The sequence below is a fragment of the Vigna angularis genome, chromosome 10 (assembly GCF_016808095.1).
Source record: "Vigna angularis cultivar LongXiaoDou No.4 chromosome 10, ASM1680809v1, whole genome shotgun sequence".
In the NCBI taxonomy this organism is placed as follows: domain Eukaryota; kingdom Viridiplantae; phylum Streptophyta; class Magnoliopsida; order Fabales; family Fabaceae; genus Vigna; species Vigna angularis.
This window is the reverse complement of record NC_068979.1, coordinates 26,843,826-26,861,867: the sequence shown is the minus strand read 5'-3', so window position 1 is coordinate 26,861,867 and position 18,042 is coordinate 26,843,826. Positions and strand designations below refer to the sequence as shown.

General features: G+C 33.2%; 3 protein-coding genes across 8 annotated transcripts; 1 reads left to right on the top strand and 2 right to left on the bottom strand.

The window, feature by feature from the left end:
• Window positions 1–1,337: 1,337 nt before the first annotated feature.
• Window positions 1,338–2,686, bottom strand: LOC128194271 (uncharacterized). Its single transcript, XM_052869439.1, has 4 exons — window positions 2,471–2,686; window positions 2,146–2,268; window positions 1,951–2,053; window positions 1,338–1,871 (listed from the first exon to the last, which is right to left on the bottom strand). Exons 1-4 carry the CDS (start codon window positions 2,563–2,565, stop codon window positions 1,629–1,631), a joined length of 564 nt encoding a protein of 187 aa, XP_052725399.1. The 5' UTR covers window positions 2,566–2,686; the 3' UTR covers window positions 1,338–1,628.
• A 1,040-nt stretch (window positions 2,687–3,726) lies between these two features.
• On the top strand, window positions 3,727–9,231 carry LOC108335303 (phosphate transporter PHO1 homolog 10). Of its 5 annotated transcripts, none has more exons than XM_052870091.1 (14): window positions 3,727–3,853; window positions 4,471–4,944; window positions 5,371–5,728; window positions 5,849–5,897; window positions 6,059–6,130; window positions 6,475–6,604; window positions 6,732–6,852; window positions 7,006–7,264; window positions 7,421–7,525; window positions 7,762–7,806; window positions 7,876–8,025; window positions 8,397–8,699; window positions 8,773–8,909; window positions 8,982–9,231. In XM_052870091.1, the coding sequence occupies exons 2-14, from the start codon at window positions 4,476–4,478 to the stop codon at window positions 9,082–9,084; spliced, it is 2,301 nt and encodes a 766-aa protein (XP_052726051.1). In that variant the 5' UTR covers window positions 3,727–3,853; window positions 4,471–4,475; the 3' UTR covers window positions 9,085–9,231. The 5 variants fall into 5 exon arrangements, with proteins under 5 accessions (XP_052726051.1, XP_052726052.1, XP_052726053.1 ...); XM_052870092.1 differs by having other exon boundaries at window positions 3,739–3,817; XM_052870093.1 differs by having other exon boundaries at window positions 3,758–3,931; window positions 7,105–7,264.
• A 775-nt stretch (window positions 9,232–10,006) lies between these two features.
• Window positions 10,007–16,318, bottom strand: LOC108336006 (uncharacterized). 2 transcript variants are annotated; one of them, XM_017572280.2, is made up of 4 exons: window positions 16,138–16,318; window positions 15,716–15,805; window positions 13,926–14,193; window positions 10,007–10,709 (listed from the first exon to the last, which is right to left on the bottom strand). In XM_017572280.2, the coding sequence occupies exons 1-4, from the start codon at window positions 16,178–16,180 to the stop codon at window positions 10,379–10,381; spliced, it is 732 nt and encodes a 243-aa protein (XP_017427769.1). In that variant the 5' UTR covers window positions 16,181–16,318; the 3' UTR covers window positions 10,007–10,378. The 2 variants fall into 2 exon arrangements, with proteins under 2 accessions (XP_017427769.1, XP_017427770.1); XM_017572281.2 differs by having other exon boundaries at window positions 10,007–10,691; window positions 16,138–16,313.
• Window positions 16,319–18,042: the final 1,724 nt, after the last annotated feature.

Below are 18,042 nucleotides of genomic sequence, written 5' to 3'. Positions count from 1 at the left end.
CACTTGTTTCTCTTCTTTCGGAATTGGATGCAAATTTGTGTGGTGTAGTTTTGCAGTTCCAATAAAAATTTTAAGAATTTGCATACGAAATTTAAGTTTCATTTTTCCATCACTTTATCCTCCCATTCAAAGTTTAAACACACACTAATATATATTATTTATTTCAAAAGAAAGCATAAGGATCAATGTTTTGTCCTCTGATATCATTGGATGGGGACATATGTAAGAAACTGATATACGTGCATACAAGCTACTATTTTCTTCCTTGGGGAGAGAAGGATATAAAACCAATCATTTCTCTGAGCTTCTTTTCGTTTGATTTTGCTGCAGTCCAGACATTTTGTAAAACCAGAACTGTGAAAGTTTCCACTAATAAAAGAATATCTTTACGTACAATAACATTTCTTTTATATTCTTTACCTAATATAATAATTCTTTTAAGCGGCAGAATAAACGAAAGCTTGGAAAGAGATAAAGGAATGGCATCGCTTTGCTTCCAAGAAATCAGAAACGAACAGTAAGCAATCTTTTAGTTAGTGTACGCCACCCCTTTCTGCTGTTCTATATATTTACTGACTTCACACTTTGCATAGCATCTGCATATTAATATTCTACATTTGTTTTGACCTTGTAATAACACTTCATTTTTAGTATACGACGAATTCTCGTTGAGGTTGAGATTTTTTTTCCTCGGGTGCTTCTCTGCATAGTTGATACGACTTCACCCACACTTTCACATCAACATATTGATTCTTCTGAAGATCTTCGTAATTTACGATTTTGACTGAGTTCTACTTTTTCGGTTTCCGTCTTCATTATTTCCTTTTTCAAGTACAGTTTGTTTGATACACTGTTGTCCTAAGCCGAAAGGTTCCACAGACCAACCCACTTTATATCATCTTCGATATCATAAACTAATCAAATGATTCATTTATTTAGTTTTATCTGATATAACTTATTCTACAGGTAATATATCCAAAACAATCATAAAAAGCTTTCAATGATTCACCCATTGGAAGTTTTCTCAGGAAGCCAGTCTTCCAAATATTTTAGTGCAAAACCGACAAAGTTTTACTCACTTAGCTGCGCGCGAGATAACACTCCAAATCTTCGACCAACAATGCAACTGTTAGAACTGGAACCTCGATATGGATGAAACCGGTGAATAGGAAGAGGAAACAAATTATACCAGATTACAATGATAAATTCATAGCTGATGATTTAAGGTTAGTCAAACTCAAATAATACTAGCAAAATTTTGTATCAATAATTGGCGCTGTAGATACTTTCAAACCCTGTGTAGCAAGTAATCAAAGTATGTTTATCAAGGAAGCAAATTCGAGTGATGACAGTGCTAAGACACTCCAAGAAAAACCGGTTAAGGTTCAAATTCAACAAAAGAGAGAGCTCAACACAAGGCAAGTATTTGCTGCTCTAACAAAACTTGAGTAGCCTGGAAGAAATGACCTTCACAAGAAATTTTGTAAAGCTTTCTAGTGAAATTTATCTATTACAACAAGTAAATATTTGACCTCATATGAGGAAGAAATAGGCAGCTTTCAATGGGTGAATGATAAACATTATCGTGAGAGGCAAACATTGAATGTAGTTTAAGTTTCCCTCAAAAGTCACCAATCAGCACCAGCACGGGCACTGAATCTCTCCATTGCCTCGGCTTTCTGTTGCTTCACAATTTCGAGTATCTTTGGATTAAAGAAACGATCACGAACATATTTCCTCTCCTCGGCTTGTATCTCCTTGATAGCACTAGGATATGGGTTTGGAGGAGGTCTCTTTCCTTGAAGACGTGCAATTTCTTTCAAACGGCTATATGCTTTCTTCTTTGCTTTCTTCTCTGTCAGATATTCCATCTAAGAAAAACAATAAACTCATTGTTAGAGAAAGAAATAGTAGAGATAAGTTGTTGAGGAAGCAAAGTAGGTTACATACATCAGCTATAGCCATTGCTCGGTCCTCACTAACACCATGGTCTTTCAATTGAAGAACCCTCAAGGCAAAGATACGAGAAGGAGGAGGATCAAAAGCATGAAACCTGTGGAAACATGAATCATGTATCCGAAAGAGCAACAGAGAAAGAAGAATAGGGCGAACATAGGAAACAGAGAGAAGGAAAAAGGAGAATACTTAATGGGGTCATGGTGTTTGGATTCCGGATACTTTTTATAGAACTTCTTCACATAGACATCCTCAGGAAGACTGATGGTCGGAATTTTGCCAGCAACTGCAGGAAATGTTGCAGGTGGCGCCCTGGTAACACAGTCAAAAATAAAACATTAGACAAATTTGAAAGAAAAATGGAAAAATGAATTGAATCGGAAAAATGAAGAATTAAATCGGAAAAATGAAGAATTGAATCGGAAAAATGAAGAAAAAAAAAGAAAGAGATTGATAAGATATGGAAATTAGGAAATGGAAAAGGGAAAAGATGAATATGAATTAGGAGACTAACTGCTCCATCGCTTTCAGCCATACGGGTTCTGCCTTCGCTAGACCCTTCACCACCTTCCTCGTTCGACAAAGCAAATCTCCCCGCATAAACGACATCGTTTAGTTCTTGGTGTTGGGTGTTGCAGTGTGGAATATGAATATAGTGAAAGACGAAGGGTTTTAGCAATGCGTTGTCACTGGGTACTATGTAATACAAATATTTACAAATTTTGTATTTGGTTTTTAAAAAAATATGTAGTTATATTTATTATTATTATTTTTAATTTTTTTATTAAGATTTTGAAATATCTTTCTAACTTTTTAATTCTTTTATTTTAACAAGCAATACATATTCTTATAGTATAATGAAATATCTTGTTAATAAATATAATATACTTAGAAGATTAAATAAAATTAAAGAAAAATATTTATTAGAAATTAAATCCAAAATTTCTGAATTTAACTGGAATAACAAATAAATTTAAGCTTTCATTTAATATATTACTAAAACATAATCTCATTAATTAAAACATAAAAAAACATACGAAAAATTAATAGTTAGACTAATATTATTACTTTTTTTGAAAATCTGAATGCTAAAATACACAAATCTAAATCACAAATTAGAAATAAAAAAATAAAAATTATAACTTAGGAATATAAAAGTGAAATACCCAGGAAAATAGGACCATCCAAGTTTTTCATAAGAATTTCTAAATTAAAAATAATAATTTGTGTACTCACATCATTGTTGAAATACAATGCCGAAATAATCTTATTACTTAATTTATTTTCAATATATATATTAATACAGTCTAATTCTAATTCTAATTCAAATATTTATTTTCAAGTTAACATTTGAATTGTTTAATACAATCTAATTCTAATTCAAATATTAATTTAAAACATAACTTAACACCTAAAATAGTATCCTATTAAATTATATAATTGTATTTATTTATTTTTAAAACTAAAATATATCAAAATTTTAAATAAAAAATTTCAAGATACTAAAATCATATTTAATACTTTATTTATAATAAAATTTAATCTGTTCAAAGTATAAATTAAACATTTATTATCCTTTGCAACATGTCACTATCTTGAAACACAAACAATTAAGTAAGATATGTTATTTACTTTGGGCCACGTGTATGTTCAATAGTAAAGAAGACATGCAACACTGTCTAGGAGCATTCCTTTTGCCAACACATCATCAACATTACTTCAAATTATGTTCTCCTAAAAAGTGTGGAGTATTCTTTTTTTCTTACACATACATACATAATATAAATATATAGAGAGAGAGTTTCTGTATGAGACAAAGAGCTTAAACATTTAAGTTCGTACACTAAAACTGCTAGTCTGTGTATATTTCTGAGTTCCCCTTTCTTGTAATTTTAGTGTACGAACTTGTTACATCTACTAATTATGAAGTTCTTGGTTTTCATGTGTTACTTTTTGTTCTTATCCTGACTAGATTGTAAAGTCCCTTTCCTTTGCTTTTTGTTGGACACTGAAATTCTAGTTTCTTGTCCTTTTATCATTATTATTAATTGTTAGTAATAGATAGGATAATGCCATGATGATTGATAGGTTAGAAGGATCAATTTTTTAATCTAATTAATTATCATTATTATTATTAAGTAATAATCTTATATTAGTTTCATCAAATATCATTCTTGAATTACTGAATTTTGGAACTCATATCAATCATCAATCTTCCTTCTTCCAGAATTAGTGTAAGAAGGGATCATATAAGTCCAGATTTTGGGTCATAATCAAACTCCAAATTCTAATGATTAAATAATTTTGGATTTCTATTTCTCATCATAGGAATGAATTGTTAGAATTGAGATGTTGATGAGAGTAGCTCTACATATCAGGAAAATCTAGGCTGCATATTGTGTTAACTCCTGTTTCAGTGTATCCTAAGACGTTTTTTCCTTGTGTATGTTACATGTTGAATTTTCTTGTATGATCTGTTCTTTGTTATAACATATTTCAATGTTTCTTACACAGGAAAGATGACATTTAAGAAAGACTTTAAGCAACAAATGGTGCCTGAGTGGGAGAAAGAGTACATGGACTATGAGGGCCTCAAAAGAATATTGAAAGAGATGAAAAGTAGCAGACAAACTAAACACAACAGGTCATTGCAGCACAGACTGAAACTTGAAAGAGCATTCAGTGGACTTCACTTGAAAGGTAGCAATCAGCAGAGAGAGGAGGATAATGAAGAGCAGGTTATAGAAGTTAAGACATTAGAAGAAGAAGGTGGTTCCAAACAGTTATATAAGACCAACTTTCACAAGCTCCATGAAGAAGGAGGAGAAGCTGAGGCAAGACTCTTTCAGAAGCTTGATGAAGAGCTCAACAAGGTCAATGCATTTTACAAGGATCAGGTGGAAGCAGCCAACCATGAATTCAACCTTTTGAGTAAACAGGTGGAGGCTTTGGTTGCTCTAAGAGTAAAGGTGAAAAGTCCTGATGCAGGTAAATTCAAAATTCAAGCCGTAGTTTCATAGTTTCTTTGGTAAATAATTATACTATTGGGTGACTTGTAAGCTTCTTGAGGAAAAATCTGAGATGTGTACATCCACCATTTTTTTTTGGTTAAATATGTTTAGCTTTTCTGAGATTAAATATGTTTTTAATCTAAGGATGTTATCAGTTCAAAAGTCTGAAACATCATTTAATCCTAAAGGAAAAAAATATAGTATATGAAAGAATTTGAGACCACCTAAGGTCCAAAAAATATACATTCAATATATGATTTCTATGTCACCATGCAGGTGAGAATGTTTAGGATGTTTGATTCAGAAGAACTCCTTGACACTCAGTGGTGGTACTGTTAATCAGTAAAATTAAATTTAGATTCAATGTAGTGTCTAGAAGACTGAGTTTGACCTCAATTTGTAGAGTTGAAGCAGATTGTCTCCTCACCTAAAGAGACTGCTGATCAAAATCATCAGCAAAAAGATTCTATGATAGGCCCTGAAGTTGATCCTGTTCAACAAACCAACAGAAATATTCATCATCATGAGGAGCAAGCAGAAGCACACAATAATTACAACAGAAGAGATCCCTTGGAAATCCTTGAGCATGTAAAGGTTGATGATTCTCTTCAATTTCCAAAATCAACAATTAAAAAAGCTTTTACTGATTCCAGTGATAATGAATTGAGCATCAGCAAAGAGGAGCTGAAAAAAATTGAAAAGCAACTAAGACTTGTGTTTGTTGAGTTCTATCAGAAACTCCTCCATCTCAAAGACTACAGGTAAAATAAACAAACCATCAAACCATGGAACCTTATAAGTTCTAGTAAAACCAAATGGTCTTGCATTTTCTAAAAGAAGTTTTCTAATGTGCTTTGCTATTTATTAAATGGATGCGACAGTTTTATGAACCTGTCAGCATTTTCCAAGATCATGAAGACCTATGAAAAGGTTAGAAGCATACTTCCTGAGTCCTTGAGAACTTCAGTTTTCTTGGTTACATTCTTCACAAATTTAAATTAGACTGAAGGCATTTTAAAAAGCATTTTTTTCTGTTCAGAAACACAATTCTGACAGTTTTTGTTTAACTTCATTTTATTTTCTTCAATAAGCGTACATCAAGAGCAGCATCTACAGCCTACATGACAGTAGTGGATAATTCCTATCTGGGAAGTTCTGATGAGGTTGGTTTGAATCATATAACATCAATCATGATTATTTCTTCCTAGTAGTGCTTGACTAGTTAAGTTAGTCTCAAGAAGAAAAACATGCCCAAAGATCAACACAAAATCATAATTGTTTCCTTTGCGCCTTTTCCTAATGTATAATCAATCATAAGATTGGCACATTATTGCTATAACTTATTCCTATATTTTAGAGACTGTGTCGAAGTGTACATGTCAGTATCAGTGCTACTACATAGATGGTAACACATTTTAAAATGAAACTCCTACACAAAACCACAAGTTGTTTTGTTGCATTCTGTCCCAATCATTTTATAGATCCTATCTGTTTCATCTGATTTTAGGTTAATTTTCTATTGGAGAAAGTAGAGTCTACCTTCATCAGAAACTTCACACGCTCAAATCACAAAAAGGGGAGGAAGTTATTAAGGCAAAAAGCAAAAACAGAAAAGCAAAACATAACATTTTTTACAGGTAAATACTAAATAACAGAATGTATGTGGGTTAATGTTATGTAAATGTTTGAATTGAAGTATTTCTCTAAGCTATGTGTTGAGTGTTGAGTATTATTATATCGTGTACCTTGCACTTTTACTTGTAGGTTTCTTTTCTGGTTGCTTTGTTGCTCTATTGGTTGCTACTATATTTAGAATAACATCTCAGCAATTCATAAAGAAGAAGAAGGGAACATTTTACATGGAAAACATTTTCCCATTGTACAGGTGACTGCATTTTAATGAACCATTTTGCATATCTATCTATTGATATGCAGATCAGAAAATAGACTATTGCTTTTGTTCTGTCTCCATGATATTCACGATTATTTGATCTGTTCATTTCGATATTATTTCTTAAGAGGGGAGTATTTTTTGCAGTCTTTTTGGATATATCACTCTACATATGCTTGTGTATGCTGCAAACACATATTATTGGAAGCGTTATCGGGTCAATTATCCATTCTTATTTGGCTTCAGGGCTGGAACTGAATTGGACTACAGAGAAATTTTCCTTCTGACCTCTGGTCATGCAGTGGTAGCACTGTTATGTTTCTTGATAAATTTGCAGATTGAAATGAACTCAAGGAGTCAACAGTATAAGACAGTCACTGAACTTGTTCCTCTGATCTTAGTCGTTGTAAGATTCCTAGTTTGGATTTAACCAACTAGTTGACCATTTCCAATACAATTTCTGAAGTACTTCTTGCCTTAATCATTGATCCTCACCAAAAATCACCCTCAATTGTACTCAAGCAATCCCTTCAATTTATTGAACTTTTGGTTTCTTGTGCAGCTTGTTCTTTTGATTACCTTTTGCCCTCTCAACATCATATACCGCTCAAGTCGTTTCTTCTTTATCCGGTGCTTATTTCGCTGTATATGTGCTCCTGTTTTCACGGTAATGGAAACAGAAGAATTCCATAGTCCATTTGAATGAAAAAGAAAAGTAATCTATTTGGATATTCACTTGTATTAGAGTAGAATAAGATGAAGAAAGTGAAGAGTTGTTCCATAAACTATAGCTAACTTACATTTTAAAAATCTGATATAGTTTCTATAAATCATGTTATCCATAAACTAATTTCACTTAATGGAAAAGTTTATTTATAACACAAAACTGAGTTATCTTTGCAGGTTCGTCTTGCAGATTTCTTCTTGGCTGACCAGCTTACTAGCCAGGTAGATTCATATTCCACAGACATTAGTATGTTTCTGATATATCATTGCATGTTCTAATTTTGACTTCAGTTCCAAGCATTCAAGAGTGTGGAGCTTTACATATGCTATTATGGGCTTGGAGAACACTCAAGGAGGCAAAAGAAATGTCACACTCGTGGTATCTATAACATACAGTATTTCATCGTTGGCATCATTCCTTATTGGTTTCGGCTAGCACAGGTCCATATACAATCTTTTCTTTCCATATGCATTCTAATATCTGTGATTGTTTGTTGTGACAAATATACAAAATATCTTCTCCTTTGAAATTTAAGGTGAAGGTGAAGTGTTATGCACTTAAAGTATCATCATTGAAGACACCACCTATAGAGTAGTTAAAAAAGGAAAAATGATTATTTTACACACCTAAATTTTTTAATATTCATTTAATACTATCGTACCATTTTACCCTTATATTATGTATCACTACCCTACCATTTTACCCTTCCCTTATATTATGTATCTGGTAAAAATGTGTTATACCGTACCATTATTTTTAAAAAAATCATCTCAACTATACTGACAGAACTGAGCACATGATGTTTGTGCAGTGCATGCGTCAATTCTATGAAGAGGAAGACATCAACCGTGCATTCAATAGTTTAAATTATCTCTCAACAATTACTGCCATGGTCTTTCGGACAGCCTTTGAACTAAAGAAGGGAAGAAGTTGGAAGGTGTTGGCACTGGTAACTTCAGCGCTAGCAGTTCTTCAGAACACATATTGGGACATTGTTAAGGACTGGGGGCTCCTGCAAAGGCATTCAAAGAACCCCTATTTGAGAGATAAACTAATACTTCCCCATAGAAGTATCTATTTCATAGCCATGGTAACTATAAAATTTACCAGAAAGGTGTGTTCTTCTGCATATGGTTCTTGTATACATATTACATTGCTAATTCAATCTCATGTGAATTTACTCACAGGTTGTGGACGTAGTTCTTAGAATTTCATGGATGCAATTGGTGTTTGAAATGAATTGGAGTCCCCTTCGAAAAGTGACAATAATTACAGTTACTTCCTGCCTTGAGATTGTTCGTCGTGGCATTTGGAACTTCTTCAGGTAACTTTTTTGACATAGAAAACTTCATGGCATTGGCTTTATTAGATTGCATGACACATTGTGATGGCTCAGGTTGGAGAACGAACACTTGAACAATGTTGGAAACTACCGTGCCTTCAAATCCGTTCCTCATCCTTTCAGTTACTACGATGAGGAAAAGGACAAGGATGAGTAGGGAAACAGTGCCTTGTACTGCATGATTACACCCACAATACAAAGAAACAGCGTATTTTTAATTGGATATGAAACATTGTATCACAGAAAATTCACCATAGAAATCAAGAACTGATTTGACGTAGTTATAAAAATATATATTTACTAGGAAGTCGAGAAATTGTGAAAAATTTAAATTCCCCTCAAGTGTGTTGAATAAAGTATTGATTTTTCAAATTTAAAGATTTTTTTAGCTTTTATTTATTACGGTATTTAGAGCATACCCGGGATAGGTTATTAGAAGAAGTCGTGATACATTTAAAAATTCTTAAACACTTTAGTTACGAAATATAAAATTAAAAAGAAAAGGAAAAAAAGATGATTGGATTATTCATTTAAAAATAGATTGCGAACTTCTTTAGCGTAACAAAAAAAGCTACTTAATGTCAGGGTTTAGGATGATCTGGCCACAATTTATTAGGGACAGCTATGCTTTTCGTTACGAAACTTCTATAATTTTAAAAAAATCATGATATCTCATTTTTTTTTGTTACTTTTTATATTAGGCTTTTGGAACGTATTAAATGAACCTTTCGAATTGTATGATTTGAAAAAAAATTGTGTTCCGAAACATTTTTTATTTTAAATTAAATAATCCGAAACATGTTTAATTTAATTAAGAGACGTTCTATTCATGGTTGGATTGCTTTTCCCCATGAGTCTTAAAAGCATGATATTCTAAAATGAGGTTAAAAAAACAAAAAGATTATTTTTACTCTTTCTTGTGCCTACTCAATTTGAGCAAGTGATTGAAGAAACAAGTGTTGCAATAATTACTTGTGTCATTTTTTGTTGGGATAAAACATCCAAACGTGAACCTGATAGGACTAAAAAGGCAACAAACAGGTGTGCAATAAGGGTTCCAAAGGAAGCAAAACCTATACTTTCACATAAAGAGAACATAACCTTTCATGAAAGCTAAATCAGAAGCGTACAAAAGAGTAAAGAAAACAAAGATTTCTCTCTCCCAAGAATAGAGCATACTTGCATCTCTAGAGAGATGATAGAAACATTGTTCTTGGCTCTAAGGGGGAAGAGAAAGACTAGGCGAGAACTCGTGATATAATACAAACACAAGTGACTGGCTTCATTTCCCTTGATCACAAATTCCAAATTTAACGAATGCCTGATTGTCAGTGCCAACATGCAGGCCATTAGGAACCAATTACCAAGATACACCATCCATATTCATGGAACTAGAAATAAACATGCTAATTCACATAGAAGATGACAACACACACACCCCCAGAAGAAATTCAATCTGAATCATGTCTCCTCCTCTCCTTGTCTTTCTTGTGCCTCTTCCTGTCATCTGAATCACGAGAATACCGCTTCTCATGTTTCTCACGTTTCTCTTGCTTCCTATCCTCCCGAGAATGCTTCTTCTCACGCTTTTCATGTTTCTCCTGCTTCCTCTCCTCTCGTCTTCTCTTTCTTCTATTTTCATCTTCTGAAGCATCTTCAGTCTTCGTTGCAGGTTGATCTGGAATAGACACATTTTCCACCTCAGCTGGTGCATCATCCACTGAAAGCTTTGAAGAACCAGGTTCCTCCCAAGGGCGTGGTTCTCTACAAACGATAGGAAACCTAAGTAACAGAATATTGGTAGGGAATTCCTTGAGAATAAACATGATTGTTTTCATTTAGAAGGAAAACAAACTCGGTGTGGAGTATATCTTCAAGAGAATAAATCTGTTGAATATTCTAAAATATCAGTTTTCAAAAACGAGTGTGAAAAACTACACAAGTACACCAATCTACCATTATAGCCAATTGCAACTGCCAAAGACAACTATAACAAACTAGGACAGTAGATTGGTATTACCGTAGTAGATTATTGACCATTGTATGTGTATATTTCATACACCACAGCAATAAATGTTGAGTAAGCCTCACATTCAGTGATAGACCAGAAAAGCCAAAGAATGAAAGTGCATTTGTAGCAGGAAAACTTTCTCTGCCTAAGGTCCTAGGTGATTTCACAATATACAATTCTCAATCAGCCGTTTTTTAATCTTTACTGCTGCACTGGAAAGATCATGGTTGGTTGAGCAAAATACAAAGAATGATAAGGACAAAAAGAAGAAAAAGAAATATCCAAAACACAAGTTCACTATGTTGCATGCCAGTTCTTCCAAATGTCATTGGGTTATCACTTTTTGACATGTGCTAAATAAAGCTACTAAGACCCCATCCTTTTCTAGAAATAATAAACAAAGGAGTCCCATTTTGTGATAAAAACCATGAATTACAAGGACTAGACTATTTTTGGTCCATCTGATGCTTCAACAAATATAAACTCTGATAAATAAAAATTTACATAAACGGGTGGCAGCTTATTTTCTGATAAAACCAACTAAGTAACTAGACAATTTTTTGAGGTGATGTGGTCCTAACACCATGTTATCTCATTAATAGAATGTCTTCTTCTCTTGAAAATAAAGTTCATTATTTCATTCTATTTCCAAAAGAGCCCCTCTTTCATATAACTCCACATGTTTTTGGTTGTGTATAGTTTGTCCATGTCTCCAGGTTAAGATAAACTCTCAACCAGAGGGTTATTCTTGTCTTCAAAAAGGATATCGATGTTACTCTCCCAAGATCAAGTATTACATGACTGCCAATGTCACAATTTTTTAGCAATCTCCTTTCTTCCCTACTTCTACTCAAGATTCTAATTTTGTTCAAAATGTTCTACCTGTCCCATTAATTGAGTCTTCTACTCCTATAGTCCAAAATACTATACCAAATCCTACTAAACCATTGTCACCACACAGAAACCAAATGGCTAGCCCAATACCCAACGGTGAGTCCTCTTTCGAAGGTCATTCTCCATCATCACCTGGTACCACAACTCCTGATCATGATGATTCGAGTTGGCCCATTACCATCCGCAAAGGTACTTGATCTACTTGAAATCCTCACCCTATTTACATTTTTCTTAGTTATCACAACATTTCCTTCCTATTTCTCTTTTATTTCATGTGTCTCTTCTATTACTACTCCTAAAACTATGAAAGAAGCACTTGATCATCTTGGGTGGCGACAAGCCATGATTTTAGAAATGCAGGTCCTTGAACACAATAAAATATGGGAGTTAGTTCCTCTTCCTTCTGAGAAAAAGACAGTAGGTTGTTGATGGGTCTACACCATTAAGGTTGGACCCAATGATGAAGTTGATCGACTTAAAGCCCAATTGATGGCTAGAGGATACACTCAAATGTATGGGCTTGACTAAGTGATACTTTTTCACTAGTAGACAAAGTGACTATTGTCAAACTCTTCGTTGCAATGGCAGCCATTTGTCAATGGCCCCTTCATCAACTAGACATTAAAAATGCTTTTTTGCATGGCAATCTTGAAGAGAAAGTTTACATGGAGCAACCTCCTAGGTTTGTTGCTCAAGGGGAGTCTGGTTTGGTTTGTAAGTTGTGCCACTCTCTCTATGGTCTCAAGCAATCTCCACATGCTTGGTTCGGGAAGTTCAGCAACATTGTTCAATCCTTTGGGCTGAAATGCAGTTAGCCAGACCACTCTGTTTTCTATTGCCTTACTGGAAAATGTGTGTACTTAATAGTGTATGTCAATGATATAATGATCACAGCCAATGATGCTGGGAAAATCTCAGTTAAAGGAACACTTATGCCATCTTTTCAAACCAAGGATCTTGGAAATCTAAAATATTTTATGGGCATAGAAGTAGCCCATACAAAGGAAGGAGTTGTAATTTCTCAAATGAAATATGCTTTTGATATTCTTAAAGAGACAAATATGATTGACTGGTTTACTGTCCCATGGATCCAAATCAGAAAGGTCCAGAGGACTAGTTGGAAAACTTATTTATCTTACTATTACAAGACCATATCTATCCTTTGCAGTTGGTGTTAAGTCAATTCATTCAACATCCTTACGTCAATCACTGGAATGTTGTCATTCTATTCGAAGATATCTTATAAAAGCTCCATGACAAGGACTACTTTATGAGGATAAAGGAAATAGCAAAGTTATTGGATATTGTGATGCTGATTAGGCTAGTTCTCATATAGATAGATGTTGATATTGTGTTTTTCTTCAAGGAAATATAGTCTCGTGGAAAAGTAAAAAGCAAAATGTTGTTGCACGATCATCTACTGAAGCCGAGTACAGAGCAAAGGCATTCCCGACATTTGAACTTATATGGGTTAAACAACTCTTACAAGAATTAGGTTTTTACTACATTCAGCCAATAAAGATATATTGTTATAATCAAGCTGCTCTCCACATTGCTTCTAATCCTATATTCTATGAGAGGACCAAACACATAGAAATTGAAAGTCATTTTATTGGAGAAAATTGTTGTCCAAAGAAATTTGTATTGACTTTGTCAGATCAAATGACCAACATGTAGATGTATTAATAAAGCTTGACACATAATTTGTATGCTCCAGTTTAAGGGGAGTGTTAGAATAAATAGTCTTAAATATGATTTATTGTACTATGTGTTGTACTATGTGTTGTACCTAGTAGCATGCGAGGAGCATCTTCTAGAGTTCTCTTCTTTTCTCTCATCCATTGTATCTAATGTATCTCAAACTATACTATAAATATGAAAACCTAAGAGGAGAGAACTCACTCTCTCAAATTCACCCTAAATCTTCTTTACTTTAATCTGAAGTAGGTAAAAACACATAAAAGGTTTTATATTATATTTCAAACAATGAGCTAACAAAATCAGAAACAACTGAAATAGAAAATAGCAAAAATTAAATTAAATGTGAAGACAATAATAGCTTTAAAAATGTTTTACTTTCTAAGTCACTTTACCTTGAAAAACCAAGACCTTGGACCCTTGCTGCTTCAGCATGACCTGCACCTAAGTCCTCTGCTGTAGACCCTCGCTTTACCAGTTCTGAAAACTCGTGTTTATCTAAACGATTACCTTGAGGATGGTTAGCACGCTTGGGAGCTAAGCCAAGTGCTTCCCTCATTGCCTGCTCCTCTTCTTCCTTAATTCTTTTTATCTCTTCTTTTGCAGCTTCCATTTCTGCATTTTGGGACTTTTTATCCCTGGCATACCAGAAAAGATCTTTCCCTGTTGAATCAAAGGAGGAGATTCAATGATGCTCTTTTACGAAGATAATAACAAACTGCGCATTGCTAGAAAACTTGACCAATGAACTATACTAATCAAAGAGAAATCTATACAATAAATACAATGAAAAGTGGAGTTATCCTCAGTACAGATTCAGGACAGAGAGATGAAACCATAATCATGGTAGGTCACAAACAAAGTGAATCTTGCAATAGAGTAGCTAAAGCTCGTGTGTTCAAATAACTACAATGCTCAAAGCATCCTAACATAGGACATTTCTTTGAACACTGGAAAAGCTAAAGTGTAATTAGATTTCATTGGCAATACACCGTCAATACAAAAAAGTAAGGCATCCGGAAAACAGTTAATGGGTTCCTACTTCTACTACTTCCAAGTAATACAAAGTGAAGAAAACAGGGAAAGTAATAAAAAGCAAAGACGCAAAGAACAAAAAAATAGTGAATGTTTATATGCTCGTGTCTTGAGCCTTTTTTAAGCATCTTAGAAACAGGAAGCAGAGGAATAGTTTTTCTTTCACGTGTCTGTCTATTATCTTTCTACAGACTTCCCAGCTTCTTATAATTCAATTCAAGTAAATCAAATAGATATAAATACAATGAAAAAAATGTCAGCAACACCAACATGCCATATGCTACGCTTATATACTTCCATCACACATTACTAGAAATATTATGAAACAACCTAAGATCCAATACCAATGAGTTAAATAGCAGTTGTAAATATATTCCAATAAAATAAAAAGACTAAGAGGAGGAGGTAGGGAAGCACTCAGAAGAAGCTCATGTTAGAGTAAATTGGCCAAATTTTTATATACAGAAGACAAATTGTTCTCTATTGAAAAAAGAAGCCACTTCAGTAGATTTTGAAAACCAAAGAGTGACCAATTTAATTGACTCAAACAGGGAATAAGACAAACAAAAGTTTTCAACATCTGTTCAAGACTATAAACAAATATCTGTTTGAATAACCATATTGAAAAAGATATCATATGGAAACTTTGGTGGTTTTGGTAGAAATACCTCTTCTTTTTTTCTTTTCGTGATAAACAGAAAATACATACACATTGTAGAAGGTCCTCTGCTTGTAAATATATCTTAGGAGAGAGAGAGAGAAGGTAGAACAATAGACTTTAAATAATATAACAGAACAATGAGATATTCTTTCGATACTGTGAACTGATGTCTAACAGTATCCAACTAAAAATTAACATATAATCTGAACTATTAAATGGGAATATCAATTCGGATTTAGTTCAGCACAGAGTTTAATTATTCCATTAGTCAATTCAAAGCATAAAACTACAAATACCAATTAAAAGCATGTTATGAATCCCCAAATAATCAGAATTACAAGTCGAGGGCACCCATATCTCCCACGTATCCGGTGTCTGCAAATGTAACTAACTAATGGTTTGTCACCATGCTACATGCAAGAGTATAAAAACAGCATTCAAAATTCTCAATGAACAAAATCCTGAGTTGAAATAAACAATCAATTTTACCTTTCTGCCATCTTCCAACAGGAGCCTTGATACTGTGACCGAGGTAGTTCTCCCTATGCTTATCAACTTTCACATCGTCCCAAGTGAACTCTGGTCATCAAAGGTAAAAAGCAAACATAAAATTTATATACATGCATAATCAATTAAAATTATAAACATAGGTTTTATTCTTGAGAATTAATTTTGTAAACCCCAGAGTTCTAGGGTTCAATATGATCGATCAACTCATGAAAACATAAAATTAAAAAAAAAAAGACAAAACCCTGATTTGTAGAAACCGCTCACCATACCAAATTCAAGAATGAATTCTTGAAATTTCAATTTAACATATTTCTAAAAGAATTCGATACCCCCAAAGAGAGAGATGGAAAATAACGAGAAATTGATAGTGTCCGGACAAGAGAAGAGCATAGAAAACTTACGATCTCGACCGCCACGAACGCCACCTCTGGTTGGATGATACATGTCTAGGCCTAAACACACAATTCTCTCCTTCCTCTGTGATAAATTATATGCCTTGCATCTATAATCTAAGCAATGACAGAATAACTTTTAAAGCACGTTCACACAAACTGAGGGCTTGTTTGGCTTGTATATTGAGGAGTTATGTTTTTCTTTTTCCTTTCTCTCCAGTTTGCAAAATCTACACTTTTATAAAAAATTTAAAAATAATAATGATACTTTGAAAACATTATTTTAACATTTTAATATCATTTAGATATATTAATCCAAAATTACTCCATAACTAATAATAATAATCATAAATACCAATCTAAATCAATTATATAATAACACATACATAGTATTAAAATATTATAAAAAAATATTGTAAAATATCACTATCTTTAAAAATAGTCCTTGAAATACTTTTTAAATTATTAAATTAATTTTATTACGGATAATCTTTTATTATTGAATTAATTTTAATACGGATAATCTTTTGTACACTGCATTTTTTTAGTTTAATCCTAGATTAATCTCACAAAAGAAATTTTAAAATTCATAAAATTCCCAAATAAAAGACATTGAATTTTGAAAACTTTTAATCAAGTTTCTATTAATTTTTATGGTATTTTGAAAAAAATCGATTAAGTCGTTAAATTTGTCTCTTTCTCAAAATATTTACAATATTTATCAAAAAAAAATTTAATAAAAATTACAAAAAATTTAAAATTTTAAATTTTAAAAAATTATAAAATATATAATTATAAATTTAAAAATATAATTATGAACATAAAAATATAAAATCATAAAAGTATAAAAATTATATTTTTATAATTTTATAATTTTTTTAATTTTATAATTTTATATTTTAAGGAAAAAGGAGTTGTATGCTAAAATTGTTCAAGTGTGAATTCTGGATGAATCAAGTACAAATTCTAGGACATGTGTAGGTAATGATAATTCGAGAGTCGGGTTTAGTTGAGAGTTTCAGGAACTTAAGATTACAAGTGAGGTTAAAATCGAACGGTATTAGATGCATCAGTTGGAGGTAGAAAGTGAACCGTTCGGCAAGACCTGAGATAAGCAGTCGGCAAATGTTGAGTTGCAGATTTCCAGAGAACCGATCGGTAGTGAGCAAAGGTGAGATTTTGCGTTGGAAACGGGCGGTATTTTGAAGATTCAGTCAAAGGATTTATGTTCCTGATAATAGGAAATTTAAGAGATTGATTCTTGAGAAAGGACATCATAATCATTTTAGTATGAGTCAAGGCATGACTAAAATGTATCAGGATCTCAAGAAAATCATTTCTTTGTGGTCGGGTATGAAAGCATACGTGCTCGGTTTATGTGTTATTGTTTAACATATCAAAAGGTGAAGGTAAAACATTAAAGACCGTACGAAAACGGGATAGAATTACCAGGAACTTAGTCAATCACATTTCCCGTTTGGTCATAAGGTCGTAATGTTATTTGAGTTGTTAAGGATGGGTTGACCAAGAGTGCTTACTTTATGATCATCGGTTTGAGAAGTCAATGTCAAAGATTGGTTCAACTCTACAATAGGGAAGTGGTTTGATTGCTTGGAGTGCCGTTTAGTAGCAATTCAGACAAGGATCCTCAATTCACCTCTCAATTTCGGCACCCATTGCAGAGAGAGTTGGACAACCAGTTGAAGATTTGTTCAGTTTATCATCCCCAAACGAACGGCCAGACGGAAAGGACGATTCAGACACTTGTAGATCTATACGGGCGTATGTATTGGATCCTTTAGGAGTCAGGGATGAAGTACTACCTTTAGGTTTCTTTAGTCAGGAAATCTAAAATTTTTTTTACTCTCTACTCACTCACTCGTTGTACAGTAGGAACATATATTGTAGGTATAT

Excerpts from the sequence above, each read along its gene's own strand:
- LOC128194271 (XM_052869439.1), bottom strand. The coding sequence starts at position 2,565 with ATGTCGTTTATGCGGGGAGATTTGCTTTGTCGAACGAGGAAGGTGGTG. Across the intron at positions 2,269-2,470 it reads TGGCTGAAAGCGATGGAGCA|GGCGCCACCTGCAACATTTC; the intron begins GTTAGTCTCCTA and ends CTGTGTTACCAG. Across the intron at positions 1,872-1,950 it reads GAGCAATGGCTATAGCTGAT|ATGGAATATCTGACAGAGAA; the intron begins GTATGTAACCTA and ends TGTTTTTCTTAG.
- LOC108335303 (XM_052870091.1), top strand. The coding sequence starts at position 4,476 with ATGACATTTAAGAAAGACTTTAAGCAACAAATGGTGCCTGAGTGGGAG. Across the intron at positions 5,898-6,058 it reads TCATGAAGACCTATGAAAAG|CGTACATCAAGAGCAGCATC; the intron begins GTTAGAAGCATA and ends TTCTTCAATAAG. Across the intron at positions 8,700-8,772 it reads CTATAAAATTTACCAGAAAG|GTTGTGGACGTAGTTCTTAG; the intron begins GTGTGTTCTTCT and ends ATTTACTCACAG.
- LOC108336006 (XM_017572280.2), bottom strand. The coding sequence starts at position 16,180 with ATGTATCATCCAACCAGAGGTGGCGTTCGTGGCGGTCGAGATC. Across the intron at positions 15,806-16,137 it reads CGTTCGTGGCGGTCGAGATC|AGTTCACTTGGGACGATGTG; the intron begins GTAAGTTTTCTA and ends TTTGATGACCAG. Across the intron at positions 10,710-13,925 it reads CAAGGTCTTGGTTTTTCAAG|GTTTCCTATCGTTTGTAGAG; the intron begins GTAAAGTGACTT and ends TCTGTTACTTAG.